The sequence below is a fragment of the Pseudorasbora parva genome, chromosome 3 (genome assembly GCF_024679245.1).
Source record: "Pseudorasbora parva isolate DD20220531a chromosome 3, ASM2467924v1, whole genome shotgun sequence".
NCBI lineage: Eukaryota > Metazoa > Chordata > Actinopteri > Cypriniformes > Gobionidae > Pseudorasbora > Pseudorasbora parva.
In genome coordinates, this window is record NC_090174.1 from 34,313,573 (window position 1) to 34,335,366 (window position 21,794).

Sequence of the window (21,794 nt, forward strand, 5' to 3'; positions counted from 1 at the left end):
GGTACATTCAGTCTCTATCTCTCTCTTCTTCTATCGCCCTTGGGCTGACACCTGGGAAATATAATTTTCCCTACTGTTTATTTGCTATCTTTTGAAAAGGCCATTCCCTTCAATGTGACTTCAGCAGGCTTGACCAGTCACTTAATCACTTATTCCACATGGAAGGGTGAAAAAAAAGAATAAAGTTGATGATTAAAAAAAAGACAGCAAACAATGAAGCACAGCAAGACCTGCTGACACAAGTGGACTGTCGCCATGGTGACCGAAAGACGATAGAAATTGACAGATGCCCTCTCATGAAATGTGACTCATACTATTAAACGCATGTCATAAACACACCCATATTAGTATACTTTATTGTGTTATTCCACCATTATTAATGCCATGGGTGCAGGCACATAAAGGAGGGGTAAAACTTAAACCAGATGGGATTATTATGTAGGATGGACTATATTTAAAGTGCTGTAATTAATATTTAAGTGAATATGCAATGGTTTCTCACCTGCATAATGCCTTTAGAGAGTCCTGATCCAGAAACTCATGGTCTCTCCTCACAGCAGAGATCTCAATGGGGAACAGAGAGGCTAAGGGCACATAGAGACACACCAATTAATTCATTCATTCAACTACACACAATGGGGCTAATTAAAACCTACTGAGACCATATGTAAGATTTAAGCCAGTGGCCAGCAAAAAAGATAGCTTAACCACACAAACATCAGAGGACATCAATTTTAACAAAATAATAAAAAAATAAAATCTTGATGTAGTTGTCTATGGATCAGCCGGATCAGACTTAAAATTTAACAAAAAATTCATAAATGCCCAGCACAATTCACATTTACAAAGTTCTAAATTAGTTTCAGAATAAGATTTTTGTAAATGTGAATTGTGCTGGGCATTTATGAATTTTGTTTTGTAAATGTATATTATTTTTTTAAGCTGATCAAGCTCCATAGTTGTCCGACAGCATTTTCCGTTACAAAATGCTGACATACACAAAAATTTGCATACACATACAAAATTAATTATTAATATTATTATTAGAAATGCACGATACACTGTAAAAAAAAAAAAAAAAAAGTGACTCTCGTGACTGATCACATCACAAAAAAAAAATCGGTTGGCCGAATTTAACTTCTATTGATGCAATTTTATTCACAGAAATTCCATTTGACCAACTGAAAAATTTAGATGTGATCAGTCACTTGAAAATGTTCAATTGTAGACCTGAATACTTTATAGAGTGTACAATGTGAGAGTTGGAAAGTAAACTGTCTTTATACAGGGATGAACTTTTGTAAAGCGTGTCTGACCCTGGCTGGCACCTCCATTCCTTTGGTACTGGATTTGCTGGTAGATTTTGGTCTAATTTCAGGATATAAATTAAATTTAAGTAAATGTGAATTAATTTCACATCAATATGGCAGCCTTGGATACCCATTAACATCTCTGTCTTTCAGATCCTTTCAGAGATGTAGGTATTTTGGGCATAAATGTGACAAAAAGCTCTTCAGACTTATTTGATCACAACTCTCGTTTTGCAGAGGATTTAGTCATTAGTCTCTCCTCCCGATATCCCCATGGTTGGTTGAGTTAACTGTAGCATACACCCCAAAGTTTTATTTTTATTTTATTGCATTCCTATTTTTATTCCAAAGTTCTTTTTTGTTGCACTTGATAGCTCTAATTTCTCATTTTCACTTAAATAAAAATACTCTAAGTATCTGAAAAGGCATTCTGCAGAAGACAAAACAAATGGCTGGACTAATTTTCTATTATATTACTGGGCTGAAAATATTTGCTCTATATACTGAACATTCAATGGAACATTCAAGCAATTTAGTCAATCTCCCATCCTGGCAACACATTGAGAATGCTTTGTGCAAGTCCTCCTCCCCGGCTGCCATTTTATGCCCCCCATACACATTGTCTGTGAGGAAATATTAAAATAATAAATATTAAAATAATATAATTGTAAAAAAAAAAGTCATACATTTGGATCCAGTTTTTGCAGCATTTTGGTGTTCATACACCCCCTTGACATTCCAACCATCCGTTCGATCCTTCCATTTTGGACAGAGCTTATTTCTCTTGGAGAGATCTTGGATTGGTTTCTATTGCTGACCTTTACATTTATAGTGTTTTGCCTCGCTGATCAGTTGACCTCCTAGTTTAATATCCCCCTTTTTTTTTTTTTTTTTTTTTTAGATATTTACAATCAATTTTTTCACAATGGCCCCCCTCCCTATGGATTTGGATGCATTCTGTGTGTGGATCAATGTGTTAAAGGGTCAATAGAGTGGAGCAGGTATGACGTCAGAACCCGGAAAACTTGTTTGCAGCAGGTTCCTTCAAGGCTTTCCTATGGGATTTTTTATAATGAGGTTTTTCGATTTATGTGTAAAATAAAGCCTGTGGTAGACATACCTTTACTATACTTTGATGTTTTCTTCTACCAGGTAAATTACACACACCCATAGCGAGGTAAATGTAATGTTAAGTGACAATATTTACAGATTTTAAAACTCGTTCCATGTTTGAAACACTGCTTGAGCGATTACATAGGACATGATTCATTTTGGTAAGTTCTACAGTATCTTTCAAAATAACCACTGATGTTCATGATTTTTTTGTGTGCTATAACTTGAATTAAAGTGGAAGAAATTACACTTTGTTTTATATCAGGTGACAAAGCACGAAGCTCTTTGCTATTGGCCCCCAGTTTGAATGTGAGATGGACTGGGACAAGTTAATGCAAAGACTTGATACTCTGTTCAGTTTGGTCAATGAAAACAGGTTGGGACTTAATTTTGCTCTTAAAGTGAAACAGACTGATTTAACTTTTCAAAATCTTCATCCAGAGGGAACGTCCCCTAGAGAGACTGGCTAAAGATATAGAAGTTTGTTGCATTATAATAACTTTTTTTAGAGGACAATAGAGAGGAGACAGGAAAGTGGACAGAGGGTGTGGTGGGATGAGATTGAGACATAAAGGTCAGATTCAAACGTGCCCCTGTTAACACAAACACTAATGTGAGTTTTGAGTACATTTACAACACAACTAAATATATTGCAACTCAATTTCATGAGGGGGTTGTGACATCTTGGGGGTCTGTAGTGGTTCTTCCAACAGTATACCTGGTATAGTCTGATCTCATTATACACTATTTTTGCTCTAAAATATAGAAATGCATACACTGTTAATGCAGTCATGTCTTACACTGTATCAGTGATATTCTTTAAAAATGAGTTGGAAAAACAACTATATACTGGCAAATAACAACAAGGGCAATACTATTTTAGAGAGAACAGAGTCAGAATGTCAGCGTGCTGTGTGTATACCTGTGTATTGTCTGTGTGTGTGTGCGCGCTTGAGTGTGTCAACATTGCTGAGGTGTCCCATTTCCAGCTTTTGTTTCAACCTCCTTCCCCTCTTGAGTCGCAGGTCCAACTAATGACAGTAGTACAGGAAGATTGCCAGAAAGCGTTCAACTCACACCACAAGAACAAAGGAAAAAGAAATTAACCTGCTGCCAAACAAAGTCAAATTTAAGTCAAGCTAGGCAATTCTACAGTTTCCAATTTAGACTGACACAAAAAGTGTCTGTCAGTGTGAAGTTGACATTTTTTTTGTTTATCAGGAAGAAGTACTTTGTGTCTGTTCCTCTCAAAAAGTCTTTGTTATAAGTCTCCGTGCTTGAAAGACAATTTCCAATCAGTGCTGTTAATCAAATTCAGAACGCAAATTCCAGACATGCATGAACAAATAACCACAAATTGAGCATCCAGACCACTCTAATGCATTTAATATTTTGGTTTCCTTAAAAAAATCCAAACACACATGAAGAAACAGAACATAATATAACCTTTTCCCCTTTTGGGCTATTTTCAGCGACGGGGAGGCCAGACTCAGACACATATGTTTGATGATGCTACAGTTAAGTTTCAAATGCAAATGACAACAATTGGCCTAATTTATTTTCCCAATAAATCAATGTTTATTGCCATTCGGTCACTTTTCAAAGATAATATTACACACAGGGCTCTTTTCAACAGACACATACCAGCATCCCTGCTGTTTTAAAACACAGTGGCAACTATTGAGTTTTTAATAGAGCATCAGGGGACGATACCAAGATAAAATTGGAAATCCGCTTACAATTATCCTGAAGCTGGACATCGAAACACAACAGAGAACACAGATTGCCTCAGGATTGACCTATACAAATTCAGTGATCAGTCGCTGGATCAAGTCTTGTTTCATTTTTTTAACGTCAAATCCTTTTAAAGTTCCTTTAAAGTTATGTTTCTGCTAATGTCATAAGGATGAATGAGTTCAAGTTCACTTTGATATATATTGGTATAAAAATAACGTTTTAATCGGTAACATCACTTTACAGTGTCCTTAACAGTAAATTATGCATAATTACATGGAATTTACCCTCAACCAACCTCTAATCCTACCCTAACCCTTTAGTAAGTATGTTTTTAATTAATATATATATAAATTACACTGTAACAATGACTCCTTGAAATAAAGTGTAACCAAAAAATCCAATTCAACGCCACGAACAGCAGGAACATCCCGGCAACAGGCATATCATTAATTCAGCACTTCTCTGTTTCTGTCACAGCCAACGTGGGTCAGGTCACGGCCAGCTTAGTCTGTGACATGCAGCAGGAAAATACACAAATCTGTCAGAGGAAGCCAAGCAGATGACAGGTGTTTGTCAGGTTGCTTAAATGAGAAGTAAACGGGAATGTTGCTGCATCCTGCTTTTAAATTCTTATCAGTTTGCATGTGAAAGAATTTTGAAAGCAATAAAATGATGATAATTATTTCTTTTAGAGAAACAAAATGAATACATTACTGTGATTAGCTATAAAAAAAAATATGATTATTTCGGAATTAATGCATTGCAGACAATAACGCACTGAACTGTGCAGACAAATAACACCAGACCACACTAAATGCCCTGTTATAATTCAAGTGAAATCAAAGAGCGAACTGTAGTGTAGTTGTGATTCTAATTGAAAAAGACACTTATACTGTTTATTCACGTTTAATACCGTAAAGCTGCTTTATTTTAAACGTTCTGGTGTATAAAGTGCTATATAAATAAACACGACGTGACTTGACTGGAGTGTCGAATTGCAGAGCTCAAGCAAACATCCTATGATCAGATGCTTTCTTAACCGCCGTTTTCTCACCAGTCATTTTTTGTTGTCTTTATTTTGTAATTGAAAGGAAAGCGCGCAACACACATTGACATAGTCATCTAAATGTTGTCAAGATGTTTGCTAACAACATAACATGATTATATCAGACCCAAGAGTTGATACCACAGATTAAGTAAAAGAGCTGTTCAAGGATGCGTGCATTTGTTCGAACACAGCTGGACAGAATTTAAAGGTATGGTGCTGAATGCAGGTTTCTCGAGACCCTTGATAATAAATATGGTATCATGAAAATATCATGCGTTCCAAAAGCTATAATTTAAATGGTGTGCATCCTAGCTTAACACAACACATCATTATAAAAACAGTGTAACTTCTGGTAAGAGATGTTGCAAAACAGGATGCAATACAATACAAACAGATGTACATCGACCAGAGTCATATTTGATTTGTGACAGGAAATGAACTAAGGTTGTGAAGGATGAAAGTACAGTGTGTTCAATGGATTGCCCTGTTTTTTATAAACATACTGATTGTTCAGCTAATGAAACAACTTTCAAAAAAAGATTTTCAATAGACAAAAAAAAAAAAGTTTTGAAAGTTACGAGTTTTGAAAATTACACGTGATCAACAGTATGACCTTGATACAGCACATGCTTTTGCAAAAACTAAGCCTATCCCTGGCAGACTCATTTTCATCTGCATAAAATTATATAAGGCATCTACCCTGCACACAAAAAGTAAAAGTAAAAACACGTCCTCTTCATTTAATCTACCTTAAACAGATTGTAAAACGGTTTGCTGTGGGAATCCTGATTTAATATAGACAGGGTTTGTATTTAAGACTTTCTGCTTCAATAATGTAATGTCTTCAAATTATCTTCATCTGTGGTATTTAATAAGCAAATAATGGTATTTTCAATTTTTATATTTTTTATTTTTTTCAGCATTGGAATGCATAATAAGTAGGAAGGTGGCACAGAATGTTTTTAGATTCTAAACATAAAGAATAATAGACCTGGCAGAACCCTGGCTCACTAATGAATAGAGAAGCATGGTTTCAACAACAACAAAAGACTTTTCTGTCATTATGGGCTGGTTTTTCCAAGACATTTTGATCCTTATTAAATGAAACCTATGAGGCATGACCTAAAAAAATTGATTTATCTGCTTTTAGGTGTAGGTTTAGCCCTGCCGGTGAAATCTAAGCAGGCTAATATTAGAACTTGTCTGTGGATTCGTCATTGTCTGGGTCACACATGCTTCACATGAATTCCCGCAGGTGCTGTATGATTAAAAAAAATTGTACACAGATTAAAATAACTCACTACAAAATTAAGATTCTGTAACTTGTTGTTCTAAACCTGTATTACTTTCCACTGAGGAAGATTTTTTTAATATAAAGAATAGCCTCCTACCTATGGTGACTGGGTGCAAGACTCAAAAAATGTAGGCCTTCAGGTTTAAAATCAATGATTCTTGATCACAAAATCTTTGTGATTAGAGATACAAATGTAGTTCTGTTTAGTGATGCACTGAATTTTGTCTGATACGATAAACCATTAATAATTTTCATGTTATTGGTGATATTAAAGGGTTACTTCAGTGATTTAGCATTAAGCTTTGAATTTAAACTGGGTCATTAATGTAGAAATGTGAAATTATTTTTGAATTTGGTGCCTTCTAGACTAAGAATATTTTTTTGTCTCATGGGGATGAAAGACAACAACTCTCAGAATGCATTGCTACGCTGCCCTACGAGGCCACTCCCAAAGTCAAAGTCGCTTCTGGATTACTGGATAATTTGCCCAATGTGTTCATTTTCATAAAATCAGTTAATTTAAGAACAGACACTACAATTTAAAACTGAACGAGTCTGTTAATAATATTGTGAGTGAGCCGAGCGAGTGTCACGGCACAAACAGACCAGGATTTGGATTACATTCATCACAAGAGCTGAGGCAAGCGCGACCACGGCATACATTCACAGCGCGTGTTCAGCCTGGAGCGTTTTCAATTCATGCCTTTGGAAGCTTAACTTTCATAGGAATAATTTTGAAAAGTTAAAACACTCACTTTGCTCGCACCGCTCCAATTACACAAATTCCCGCAGCTGCCTGAGCCGAACGCTGTGAGTGAGATCCCACTCCCATGGACGATCTTTTGAAGATACTCCTGGGTTTCTACTGATTCAAAGCCATATGCTAAATCTGCATGACTGGATCATGTCTCGTCAAATGGCTCCACAGATTAGTACTACTACAGCATTTTACTACAGAATTACAAGTCAGGCATATAGCTTTGTTCTTCTTTACAGTATCTTTGTTGTCATGATTGCGAAATCTAAAATGCTACCATACCATGCCATACCAATGCTACCATGACTTATGTGAAGGTGATGTTAACATCGACAACAAACCTTAATCTGCCATTTTAGGCAATGAATGAATGACGGGCTCTGTTGTAACATTGCACAAGGCAAATAAGGGGGTGACATCAAGTGGAGTAGACTAGTAATAAGATTCATGTTCATTTTGTCTAAATAAATAAAATAAACCCAAAATGTTTGTCAAAATTGTCGTGGAATTAATGTTGAATTATCAAAGACGCATCGCCGATGCCCATAAGACATAGGCATGCTAAATCTTCAAAATCCTGCTCTGTGAAATGTGTTCTGACTGAAAATTATATCTGTGATGACCTACAGCCAATCAGAGAGCAAGACACAGCAGTGGGATGTTTGGGGAGAAGATTATAGACCAGAATATCAGTATTAAAAGATATTTTTACAATTATATCAAACACCAAGTACAAACATTTGCTTGACCAGCTGCAACAGCAGCACATTGCAAAATGATTTATTTACTTCCCACTCTCTTTGCAGAACACACAATCCATGCTCCCTGTGTCTCTACAACCATGTCCTCCTGCATAATCTTTTTTTCATTTTCTCTGCAAATCAGCAAGCTTCTTGCAGGCTATCATTTTTAAAGGGTCATGAAACCCCAAAACACTTTTTTGAGATGTAAACAAATATGTATAGGCTGCACATCATTGAAAACACTAAGGGTACTCATAAATGGTATTCATATGTGAAAATAGTTATTTTTTGCATTTTTCGGAGCGATTTCTGTCTTCCGGTTTGAAAAGCTTAGTCGGAGCAACGTCACAAATTGCTGACGTTGGCGCGGCCTTTTCGGTCCATGTATGGGCTGGTGGGCACATGCTGACGTCGACCGCTCCGAGCGATTCTCGATATATATTCATGACATAAAGCTCATTCAGTCCAATCCCTGCGCTGTAGTATGCATAAAAGATAATTCAGTTAATATGCATGAGACAGTCACTTCTGTCAGGCTCGTCTTCCATCATTATTGTAGAGATGTTAGGGAAGTTTTGGAAGCAGCGTGCGGAAAAGTCACGGAGGAAAGCTAGGTGTTGTGCTGATACGAAGTAACGTAAAGGGCGCCGAGCAAGCTGTAACCGGCGCCGTCTGTGGAAGCCTTTGCTACAAAGGCTCGGTAAAGTAAAATTAACTTGAGCAATCGCACGCCGAACCTGCAAGCGTTGACTATCTAATTTTTGTCAGGAGTGCAAAATAACCAATCTGTAATCTGTTGGATAATGAACAAAAGCCACGTCCTCTCCGTTTTATTTGTGGTCACAGCCATGCACTAAACCGCATGTGTTCGGGCTCTTAGTGAAACATAGTGCTGCATATTTGGACAAATATAGATTTAGCTGCCGAGTGATAGACAGCGCGGATCGTCACGGCAACCCAGCGCCCATCGCTCTGTGCTTCAGATGCGCGGTCAAGACTAGCCTCAAACCCCTTCGCTTTTACCCCGATCTAGAATTACACATCTCTATCACATCGCATGTTGGGTGGTTCACGTTCTCTTATCACGTCGGCGCGTTGTTCATCTTGCCAAACAGCGTGCATATTTGGACAAATATAGTTTTATCATGTTTGCAAAATATTTCGTCATGCAGAATAACATTTATTTTCATTTCTCACTGAATTATGCTGGTTTGAAGAGCTGAATGATTTGCGATCTCTGCTGCACGCCACTCATAGCTCTCTCATTCGCTGTAGCCTACTCATCCCTCATTTAATCTCACTGTGGTAAACTATGCCAACGTGAACCAAGAACATGTCTCAGAACCGCTGTAACTGCTGCTATATCTCTAATCTTAATGCACCTACTGACACTCCCCTATTTATGCAAACCATTCCCTCTTTCCACACAATACCATCCCACCTTTTCAGAGTCGACCACTCCCCTTTTAACAAGCCTTTTCAAATCGAAGGTGTGAAAAAACACCGCTGCAGCAGGGGGGTTTCATGACCCTTTAATATATCCGGTTTCACACGTGATCTTGCGATACTTTTCACGTGTGTTTGTTTATGAAATGGAAATTTATGCAACAAAACTTGATTCAGCCGGACATCCATTCTGGAGAAAAGCGTGATGTCATCCTCTAGCTCAGTTCAATTCTCATGTGGTGTCAATACAGGCAAATAAGTAATATAGCTGAACATTTAGTGTGCCAAACTAAGCATGCCAAAATCCAGTTTTAAAAGAACCAGCGTGAAAACAACAGTGATCCGACGACTTTGTAAAATCGTGCGATGTGAACTCTGCATTAGGGATGGCAAAACTAAACATTTTCTTGACCGACCACCGAGCCTTATTAGCCGGTTGAAACCGGTTAACCGATAAGTTTAAAATATGCTGCGAGCCGTGCCTGCAATTCCGCAACTCTGTCGCATCTCTCTGCCGCCCTCACACACACACTGTCCCGGCACCGCTGCCTCCCTTCCACTCGCGCAACTTTTTAAAAATCCTCTACAGCGTGTAACATGAGTCGCGGAAACGCGCTGCCGAGGAGCTTGTTTGTAATTGACAAACAAGGGTTTGGGTACAAGGTGATTGAGTTGAAAATAAAGGCATTTGTCTAGCGTTAGAAGCTCATTTGAAACATTGCCGCAGCTCGTTCAAGAAAATGACAACTCTGAAGAGACGCCGCTTTAGTTCGAGGTAGTGCTAACAATAATAAAAAAAGATGATGATAAGACATAAGACAACACCTTATTTGTTACCACTGAAATGTAGATGTAATATATGTCCGAATGTAAGCCCATCTTATCGGGAATGCACGCTTCATACTGTCGTCTGCCCTGGCTCTAATTTCAAGTGTTTTAGCCGGTTTACTTTTTGCAAACCTTGTGAGTGCACAAACCCAAACGCTGCGACCTTGCGCTAAATGTTTTTATTGGTTTATTAAGTACAAACAAGCGTGTTATGAAAAATTGAGTGTGAGGGATTTGTTCACTTCACACAAAAAGATTTTGGAATGAGATGGCTAACTGTAGTAGCGTTTAGTCCACTGTTTATAATAGCCTAATTATTTAGAGATCACTTTTTTTTTTTAACCGACAACTTTGATCGGTTAAAGTTGATACGGTCAACCATCTGCCAAGTCATCGGTTAACATCCCTACTCTGCATTAGATAAATGGTAAAGATATAATGTCAAAAATAAATGTTTATATAGTGCATCATAGTTCTATTCCAATTGTATGCTTCAGACGACTGTGGTTTTAGAAGAACTGGAATATAGACATATGAATCACTTTGTAAAATACTTGCATAGTCCTTTTCTTGTCATTGTGGAACTTGACAGCACCTGTCCTCATTTCACTTTCATTATAAACGGAAAATAGGTGACCAGGATATTCATTTATGTACCACAGAAGAAAGTAAGTTGGAGGGCTTGGAATGACATGAGGATGAGTAGCGAAATGATGACAGAATGTTCATCTCTGGGTGAACCATGCCAATTATTTTATATTCAAATGAATTTCTCTTCAAATTTTTCCAGTGTCTATAACCTGTGAACCGAGTATGCATGAGCTTTTAGATTTGTTTAACTTCAGTGTGTGTGAAATGGCACAAATCATACTTTGGGGGTGAAGCAGACCAGCAGGACTAAAACAAGCTCTGAACATTTGCAGCACCTGTGCTGTGGACCGTTCATTGGTTAAGCACGACTTTACACTCATAACCCAAAAGGGATCTGAACCAAAAGCCATCTGGTCTCACATGCATTTCCCCAATCGCTAATCCTGAAACACAATAACACTGAAGCTCTTCCATTCACATCTCTGCACCTTTCTAAAGAGACAATATGGAGGCAAACCAGATGGAAACAAAACGGAGGTAAAGGGTGAATGAAAAAGACAGACATGAAGGGGATGAGTTGATTTTTGTGAGATGAATTTTGGATTACCTTCATAGAACTGAGCATACTGAGGAAATCCTGCCGCTCTGAGCCATTCACAGGCCTCTTTCGCCTCCAGCTCTGAGAGAGAGAGAGAGAGAGAGAGAGAGAGAGAGAGAGAGAGAGAGAGAGAGAGAGAGAGAGAGAGAGAGAGAGAGAGAGAGAGAGAGAGAGAGAGAGAGAGAGAGAATTAATGAAATCAATAAGATAATATATTCATTCAATTCTTTCATGCTATTAGACATTATCATTCAGACATTCAGAATAAATTATGCTTGATTTGATGACTCATTTCACTGTGAATAAGCGCTGTTTAAGGTTATTTAGATAATATGTGGTCACATTATTAGCACTCTCTGAGGAAAAAAACGTTCTGCATGGCAATGAGAGCAGAACTGGAATTTTTATCTAGTTTTCCGTAACAGCGAAAGATCCAACAAACTTTACAAAAACAAAACCCATCGAGATTAAAATATGATAGTCATGTGCTAGCACCGATGGTTTGAGGACCCTATTGGAATTACTCCATTTTTATTAGTGTGTTCTACTTTAACTGTAATCATTGAGACAATGATCTTCATCCAGCTGTCACCAATCATCAGGGGAACATGGCACATGTGATGGACAATGCCTTCAGATTGGCATGATATGCCCGAGATCTCCATGGAAACTGGTGAGGTGATAGGAGTCAGTTAACCAGCTCAGGAAAAACAAGCACTGAACTCAGAAATAACAGCCCAGATGCAAGTCCAACCTCACACTGCTTTTGTATTTTAGAAACGCACATTTTGGCGAAACTGTGGATGTAATGAAGCAAACCATTATCATATATTTTGGGAATGTCTACTTATTCAAGAATATTGGAAAGAAGTACAAGAGGCTCTTGAACATATTTTTAATAGAGACATACCCTTAGAAAGCAAATTATTGTATTTTGGTTGTGTATGTCCAGATATATTATCAACAGATAATAAATACCTGATGGGTGTACTTTTAGCAGCCAGTAAGAAGGCAATCACACGCAAATGGCTAAAACAGGAGAGACCGACATTAGATAACTGGATAGATGTGACTATAGAGATTTATATGATGGAAAAGATCACTTTTATTGTTAATTTAAAGAAGGATATGTTTTTGGAAAAATGGAGAAAATGGGTGGAATATATATCAGAAAGAAGGCCTGATTTTGCTGCATAAATAGAAGACTGATGTATAGATGTGCATGGATATATCAGATTTAATATCCAAATACATAGATGTATGTATATGTTCAAATACCAAGCCAGCTGAAGTTATAATAAGACATTTGATATTATTCTGGATAGAATTTAACTAAGACACATGTTTTCTCCCTGGATGTACATAGTTTTTCTTTTTTCTTTTAATGCTTTTTGTTTTTGTTTGTTTTTTTCTATTTGTAAAAAAAAAGGCTATATTTTGAAACAATTGAACAAATATAGAGTACAAATTTTATTTAAAAGAATCAGGTAACTGTACATGTATATACATTGTAAATGTATTGCATTGACTGTGATTGCATTGAGCACTATATGTAAATTGAAAAAGTGTACTCATGAATACTCAAAATAAACACAAAATAACAAAAAAAAAGAAACGCACATTTTACAGGAGTTGGGATGTAAATGTATGATCATTAACAAAAACAAAAAACACATTTTTATAAGGTGGGTTAGAAATACTACATAAATTGTATAAGGTAATCATAACATTTGTTTGTATTGTGAATAGTTTTCCTATTTTTACCACACTAACACCAAGTTAGCTCATTTCCATGTTGTAAATTTAGATGGAATATTAATTTGAATCTATTGACAGCACTGCTATTTTATGATGTAATGTCTGTTTTATAGTTAACAAAAATCAAAAGCTTTTCAAGAGTCAAGCTTTTTTCCCCATCTCCACATATCCCTAGTTAGGAATCACTGTACACCATTCAACAACAGTTAAACTACGGTTTACTTGCATTAAGATACTGGTAAATGACCGACTCAACAACAAGACCTCAAGGAAACAAGACACACTGAAGTGATTGGTCCTGAAAGTTTCTCATCTGCCTCTATCTGGGCACAATCCAATCAATCTAAGGAGCAATGAAACAGATCCAGCTATCAGACAAGTCATCTCAATAAAAACCCAATTTAAACCTGTCAGAATGTGAGTGAGCGTGAAAGAGAGAGGAGAGAGGAGAGAGGAGAGAGGAGAGAGGAGAGAGGAGGAGGAGAGAGGAGAGAGGAGAGAGAGGAGAGAGAGAGAGAGAGAGAGAGAGAGAGGGGATTTCAAACATGTCATTAGACAATCACACATTAATCATGGTTTCATCAAATCCATAATGTGATATGCCATTTGTGCACATTTCACACTCTATTGGGATTATTTGTTTATTCCAGTAGTTGTATTTTCCAGAAGTGATCTCTATCATTAGATTTGCGAGGGCACAAGAGAAATTACACGCTCCATGTTTATAGGAGCCATTGAGAGCTTTTTGATTTAGTTTGTGTCCGATTGACAGAAGAATTCAGTTAACATAGCACTAGTAAACACATGCTCGGTATGTCACTAATCCGCCTAGGAAGTATTGAGGGACAGTTTGAGGAAGAGTTATCTTAATTTGGGGAAGCACCATAAAATCAGGATTTATTTAGCAAAAACGAATCATCCCAATGGAATGCAAAATATAAGAGAATGGCATATGAGAATATCCATTTGATTAACCTGTGATTGTGTTCACTGAATGCCAAAATTATCTTCTCTTTGGGCATGTGCTTTGTGCATGAATTACAATAAGATTTCATAAGCAGGTCACATTAGAATAAACATTCTGCGCATAAACTATTGTCATTTGGGAAGCTAGCCAATCAGATCCAAATGTAAACTGAATAGCCAATGACATTGCAGCGTGAAGCAAGGAGTGGGGAACCAACATTTTTCAACAGAATAACCCTGTCAGTCAATCAAAACAGCAGCTGTGGCAAGAACTTGATGTTATGACTATATAAACACGATTCCAAAAGAATCGGAGACAGCTTGCAAGTGTTGTCAGTAATAGTCTTTGTATTCATAAGCATATGGCTGTCAGGGTGAGTTGGGCTCTGAAATTCTGGCCTATTTATAAAGGCAGACAGTCTGCTGAAAGCTCTTCAGGACAATCTCTGCATGGCACATGGAAGCAAAATTGTGTTCAAGTGAACAGATGAGGATTTAACGACACTACAACAAATGGCGGTTAATTAGAGATTACAGAAATAATTCTGTGTGTGTGTGTTTGTGTGTGTGTGTGTGTGTGTGTGTGAACTTGTTTATATTACAATGTGGGGACCAAATGTCCTCACAATGTAATACAAATCTGAGATCACCTACATTGTGGGGACCAGCCAGTGGTCCTTGATGTAAATGGATTCATAAACATACTAAATTATTTTTTATAGTTTTTTTGAAAATGCAGAATGTTTCATGTGATGGGCAGGGGCAGGGTTGGGGGATAGAATGTACAGTTTGCACAGTGTAAAATCCATTATGCCTATGGAACGTCCCCACAATTCACAAAAACGTGTGTGTGTGTGTGTGTGTGTACTAAATTATAATTCAAGAGGTCAGAAGAACTCAGAAATGTCAGATCTGAAAATGTGTGTAAATAAATATAAACACAAACGGTCACGTACACACACTTTTCATTTCTATGATCAGATCGACTTCGTCTGTTTCCTGCCTCCATACACTCCCCTTCAGCATTCCAGAACTCCCTGACTCCCAGCAGTGCTCTGGGTTTTCCCACCCAGACGCCCACTTTTCTAATGCTTCTAGATCACACACTTGAAGTAATCAAACGCATTGTCTGGCAATCCATTCAAACACTTCTTTCCTATTACAAATATGTCTTAAGGGGGGGGAAAATCCTTTCAGTTTCATGGTATATATTATTTCAAGATTATATTCGATATTGTTTCATTTGGATATAGTTTTCAGGCATACATTTCGTGATAAAATTTATATTTTTGGAAATATATTTGGAAACAAAAGTCTTATATTGGAAATCAGACTTTTTCTTATTAAAAGCAACTAAGCAAAAAACTTATTGTGAGTATTGGACATGAGGCAGGCTAAATGATGCTTAGTGAAACTTAATTTACAAATCAACTACAAATGGAATTGATATAAAGACCATATTAAAGTAATGCATTTAAAAATAAGATTTTAAATGTTTTGGGGGTTGTCCAAATTAATCCTATGCTGCTGGTTTTATTTCGGCATGGGATGGGGGGGGTTGGTGGTATCAACCTCACAGCTCTCTGACATTTCTCCGCTGCATGCATATGTATGGCTGCACACGTTGACGAGTCTGACAGACATTCAAGGAGGTAAGGATTTATGCATGCACACTTGACATTCTACATCCGGTTGGATGTTTTTCACTATAATTTTCATACTGTGAATAAGCAAAAATCACACTGTATGACAACCGCCAATTTTCATAAAATGAAACCATACAGGCAAGAGTTTGAATTTATCATCATTAATGTACATTTTTCTCCATGCCAATCATCATTGCAAGTTACAACAGTTACTATCACTGTTATAAGATTCAGGAATCATTGATGTTGTAATAAGAAACTCATTGATAATAAGGTGGTCCAGAAAGGCATAAAACATGAACATTCCTGTAGCTACTTCTCCTCCCAGGAAAGGTGGAAACCCCCTAAGTAAAGTGTTTCTTTTTCCCCTCTCCTTCTCCACTACATCCCCCCTCTCCCTCCTTGCTTTTCCTTTTCCCACCCCCTCCCTCTTTCTTCATTCAATAAACAGGAAGTCTAAAGAGCTATGGTATTAAAATGAGGGGATAATAGGTAGGGGTTTAATGTGATAAGGGGTGCTGTGGGTTAATATGATAATGATTATGATAAATGACAATTATGTTTAATCTTACTGTATTCTTTTGGTATAGAAAAATCTCATACAAGATAAAAAGGGATGTTTATTTTATGAATTTCTTCCATGAATGGACACATTTGAGAAAGCTCAACATGAGAGCGGGGCAGAGATAGACAGTCATCACTTCTTTAAAAAAGTGGCATTGAAAAAAATACTCTTCTTACTTGGTATTTTTGTCTTGTTTGTAGTCTAAATATCTAAAAGTTATTAAATCAAGATTCATTTAGTAGTTAAGTAAAATATATATATATACAGTCTTGTTCAAAATAATAGCAGTACAATGTGACTAACCAGAATAATCAAGGTTTTTAGTATATTTTTTATTGCTACGTGGCAAACAAGTTACCAGTAGGTTCAGTAGATTGTCAGAAAACAAATGAGACCCAGCATTCATGATATGCACGCTCTTAAGGCTGTGCAATTGGGCAATTAGTTGAAAGGGGTGTGTTCAAAAAAATAGCAGTGTGGCATTCAATCACTGAGGTCATCAATTTTGTGAAGAAACAGGTGTGAATCAGGTGGCCCCTATTTAAGGATGAAGCCAACACTTGTTGAACATGCATTTGAAAGCTGAGGAAAATGGGTCGTTCAAGACATTGTTCAGAAGAACAGCGTACTTTGATTAAAAAGTTGATTAGAGAGGGGAAAACCTATAAAGAGGTGCAAAAAATGATAGGCTGTTCAGCTAAAATGATCTCCAATGCCTTAAAATGGAGAGCAAAACCAGAGAGACGTGGAAGAAAACGGAAGACAACCATCAAAATGGATAGAAGAATAACCAGAATGGCAAAGGCTCAGCCAATGATCACCTCCAGGATGATCAAAGACAGTCTGGAGTTACCTGTAAGTACTGTGACAGTTAGAAGACGTCTGTGTGAAGCTAATCTATTTTCAAGAATCCCCCGCAAAGTCCCTCTGTTAAAAAAAAGGCATGTGCAGAAGAGGTTACAATTTGCCAGAGAACACATCAACTGGCCTAAAGAGAAATGGAGGAACATTTTGTGGACTGATGAGAGTAAAATTGTTCTTTTTGGGTCCAGGGGCCACAGGCAGTTTGTGAGACGACCCCCAAACTCTGAATTCAAGCCACAGTACACAGTGAAGACAGTGAAGCATGGAGGTGCAAGCATCATGATATGGGCATGTTTCTCCTACTATGGTGTTGGGCCTATTTATCGCATACCAGGGATCATGGATCAGTTTGCATATGTTAAAATACTTGAAGAGGTCATGTTGCCCTATGCTGAAGAGGACATGCCCTTGAAATGGTTGTTTCAACAAGACAATGACCCAAAACACACTAGTAAACGGGCAAAGTCTTGGTTCCAAACCAACAAAATTAATGTTATGGAGTGGCCAGCCCAATCTCCAGACCTTAATCCAATTGAGAACTTGTGGGGTGATATCAAAAATGCTGTTTCTGAAGCAAAACCAAGAAATGTGAATGAATTGTGGAATGTTGTTAAAGAATCATGGAGTGGAATAACAGCTGAGAGGTGCCACAAGTTGGTTGACTCCATGCCACACAGATGTCAAGCAGTTTTAAAAAACTGTGGTCATACAACTTAATAGTTTAGTGATTCACACGATTGCAGAAAAAAAAAATGTTTGTACAAAATAGTTTTGAGTTTGTACAGTCAAAGGTAGACACTGCTATTTTTTTTAACACACCCCTTTCAACTAATTGCCCAATTGCACAGCCTTAAGAGCGTGCATATCATGAATGCTGGGTCTCATTTGTTTTCTGAGAATCTACTGAACCTACTGGTAACTTGTTTGCCACGTAGCAATAAAAAATATACGAAAAACCTTGATTATTCTGGTTAGTCACATTGTACTGCTATTATTTTGAACAAGACTGTATATATATATATATATATATATATATATATATATATATATATATATATATATATATATATATATATATATATATATATATTAGATAGATAGATAGATATAGATATATATAGATATAGATATATATATATATATATTTTTTTTTTTTTTGCTTAAAACAAGGATTCTCAAAAAAAGGATTCTCCAGCCTGTGGCAGCATGCTTAGGTTCCCACCAAAGCTATAACAATAACGTTTTAGAGCAAAAAATATCATTGGGACCACTTTCAGAAAGATTTTTTTCAGCTGTTGGACAATAAAAACACTGTCAGCTAATCAGAATCCATTCTAATGTAAAGGCTTGCTCATTTAAAATGCCAGGCGACTTTGAGGAGAACACAAAAAAAAAAATGACTTTGTGGTATTGTAAAATCTATTACATAAATTCATGTAAATTATACATTGTAAAATCAAGATTAAGTTTGAACTCTCTTATGTTAAATTTACACAATTTATTAATGTAATAAATTAACTGAGAAGAAAGAGTAAATTTGACCATATATTTACAAATACTATTTAATGTTTTATAGTTTGTTTGTTTTTTCCAAAAAGATCCCGCTTGTTCAGTGGTGGCAGAGACGGTCAGTTTGGGATGTCGCTTTTACATGGCTGGCTTATTCTCTGTAAGTTTTGACTTTTCTATTTTAGATTTGTGACAACAACTATGTGTTCATTTTAGTCGTTTTTATATCCACTGAAATTTTTGCAGAAATTAATTTATTAAAGCTAATCACCAAAGAATGTCAAAGAGTGTTTTGGTATTGGTTCATGTTTCATTTTTTTTTAGGTTTTCATGTTCACTGTCATGTCCTGTCATGCTCTTCCTGGTTTGTCATGTGCTCCTTGTCTTGTGTTCTGATGTGTCATTGGTGTATTGGTTGATCATTGTTCACAGGTGTGTCTTGTCTAGTCCTCAGTGTTTGTGTATTTAAGCCCTCATGTTTGCCATGTGTCTTTTTCTGTTATTGTGAATGAATGTGTACCCGTTTGTTGGTCAAGTTTTAAGGTTTAAGTTTATGTTTATGTTTATGTTTAGATTCATGCCAAGCCAATCCTTTTATTTTGGTTTTAAGTTTGTGAGTTAGGTTTAGTCAATTTTAGCAAGCATGTTCGTTCTGCACTGATAATGAATCTATTTTGTATTTGTTTCTCAGTAGAATGGTGTTCTTTCTTTCTTTATTATAAACTGTATGCAGGAGGACAGTCGCAGTGATGCCGCTGAACACATTGAGAAGATCCAGTCGATGTGTGAATGAGCATGAAGGAAAAGTGACCATTCGGTTTCAGCTGGACTATGCATATGCTCATCATTAATGTTAGTTATGCCACTGTTGGTTGCTGAGGTTTAGTTGAACCATACAAGGTTAATTCTACAGTTATTGTAAATTATACTAATGTACCTTAACTACTAATCAGTTGATGTGAAGATTACTGATTTAATGTTTCATTGTGAATGTTGGCATAATAAACTGTTCAACTTTATTGTATTTATTTGTGATTTGTGATTTGATGCAGACAAAATTGTTACATTTATTTGGTAATACTTTACATAATAATAGTGAGTAATATAAATTAATTAAACTAAGTAATTCAAAATGTGAAATGGACAGCAGACACTATAAAATCTAATAAATTACTTCATAACAGGAAATATTACAGATTTATAAAATTAACTTTATATTTTCACAACAGTGATGTTCCTTTTAAAATTACATTTACTTAATTATATTTAACTTAGCAGATTGTATTTATTAAAAGTAGTTAAGTAACATTTACTTAATGTCTTCGCAAATGTTACATTTATAGTTATGTACATTTTACTTGATACTGGCAAGTAAGTTGTACTTGATATCACAGTAGTAAAATTTACTAAGAAAAATTGAGTGCAAATTGTTACAATGATTTTATCAAGTAAATCCTATAAGTTGTTTTTATCAGTGAAGTTAATCACAGAGGTCCATAAAAATTCACCAGTTTGACTAATCAAACACCCTTTTCAAGAAAATGGATAAATAGAAAACAATTGTTCATACCCTCTGAACAAATAGTGAGAAGTATTAATAGAGTATTAACAGTAATCTTAAATTTTGCATGCCTACAGCCAACTTCCTTTCACCAAAAAAAAAAGTATTTTTTTTTATGTATACAATGCCTAAACAATGCATACAAACCCAGACAACATCACTTGTGTATAAAGAATCCAAATGCATGTGCCATGGATACATAAAATGGAATGGCCTCTGCAGGGATAATAATGAAATGATTTTAATTTAACATTGTTGATGAAAATGATACAAGAGTGCTAGCTGTTATTAATAATGCATCAGTGTTATTGAGCTGGGTGCGCTGAAGAGATGAATTAACACCAGGAACCTGAAGCGCGGATAATTTTCTTACACAAATGCATCGCTTCACTTCAGAAGGCCTTTATTAACTCCTCAGAGACATGTGGAGCACATTTACATTTACAAACAGATTCACTTTTAAAGACTTCGAAAACGATCCAATAGTCAGGACATTTTTAATAGAACTGTGATTGTATTCATCTGAAAGAAGAATGTCATATGATGACTTTAGGGTGAGTAAATCAAGGGATAATTACATTTTTGGGTGAACTAACCCTTTAAAAAAGGTTCAAACATTCACTGATGCTCCAGAAAGAAACACAATGCATTAATAGTTTGGTGTTTTTTAAATTCAGAAATTTACCACATTTCTGAATTTGAAAATCAAGGGAAATTGTAATTAATTTGTCTTCTGGGAAAAATGTAATCTTCTATTGTTTCCAAAGGGCAGTAATAAATAAAAAATAACATGTCTTTTATGATCTCTCTTATTTTGTTAAAATTATTCACATTTTCACAGATTCTGCAAGTGGTACTTTTTCTTGCAACTGTATATAACATATAATTAAAACCGTACAAAATACAACCGTAGATATGTTGCTTACAGATCGTTCACTCGATCCTTCTAGCAAACGTCACCTTTTCCAACATATAAGTTAAAATGACAGTCATTTGACTGTCTCAAGGCTATTCATTTTGTAAAAATATAAGTTATATATTAATATTTTTGAGAACTGAAGTAGGCCTATGATGTTTTTGCTAGGGCCGGGACTTTAACGCGTTAATTAAGATTAATTAACTACGGGACTTTAACGCGTTAATTAATTACGCAAAAAAAAAAAAAAATTAATCGCACTTATTTTTGCCCCGCGGAACGTTTTTCAATGAATGAGTTTTGACGGACTGATTATACTGGAACACCAACTAGCGCTCATGAGTCACGACAACAACCATGAAAACAACAAACCATAGTGAACATGAACGAAGAAGCTGATGAGACCGCTTTGCTTGGCCCCGTGGATGGGAAATTTAGTTTTAAAAAACGAAATGATGGAAGCGTCGACAAGAGCATGGTTGTGTGCAAGCTATACAACAGGGGTATCCAAAGTCGGTCCTGGAGGGCCACTGACGTCCTGCAG

The 21,794-nt window shown here is 36.3% G+C and overlaps 1 protein-coding gene across 4 annotated transcripts in view; it reads right to left on the reverse strand.

Moving 5' to 3' along the window:
• stard8 (StAR related lipid transfer domain containing 8) overlaps positions 1-21,794 on the reverse strand; it is an 82,873-nt gene that overhangs the window by 26,995 nt on the left and 34,084 nt on the right. For all 4 annotated transcript variants that reach the window (XM_067438584.1, XM_067438583.1, XM_067438582.1 and 1 more), the window contains 2 exons: positions 11,475-11,546; positions 503-584 (listed from right to left, as the gene is read on the reverse strand). In XM_067438584.1, the coding sequence (XP_067294685.1) occupies positions 503-584; positions 11,475-11,546 (154 nt within the window). The remainder of the gene's footprint in view (positions 1-502; positions 585-11,474; positions 11,547-21,794) is intronic.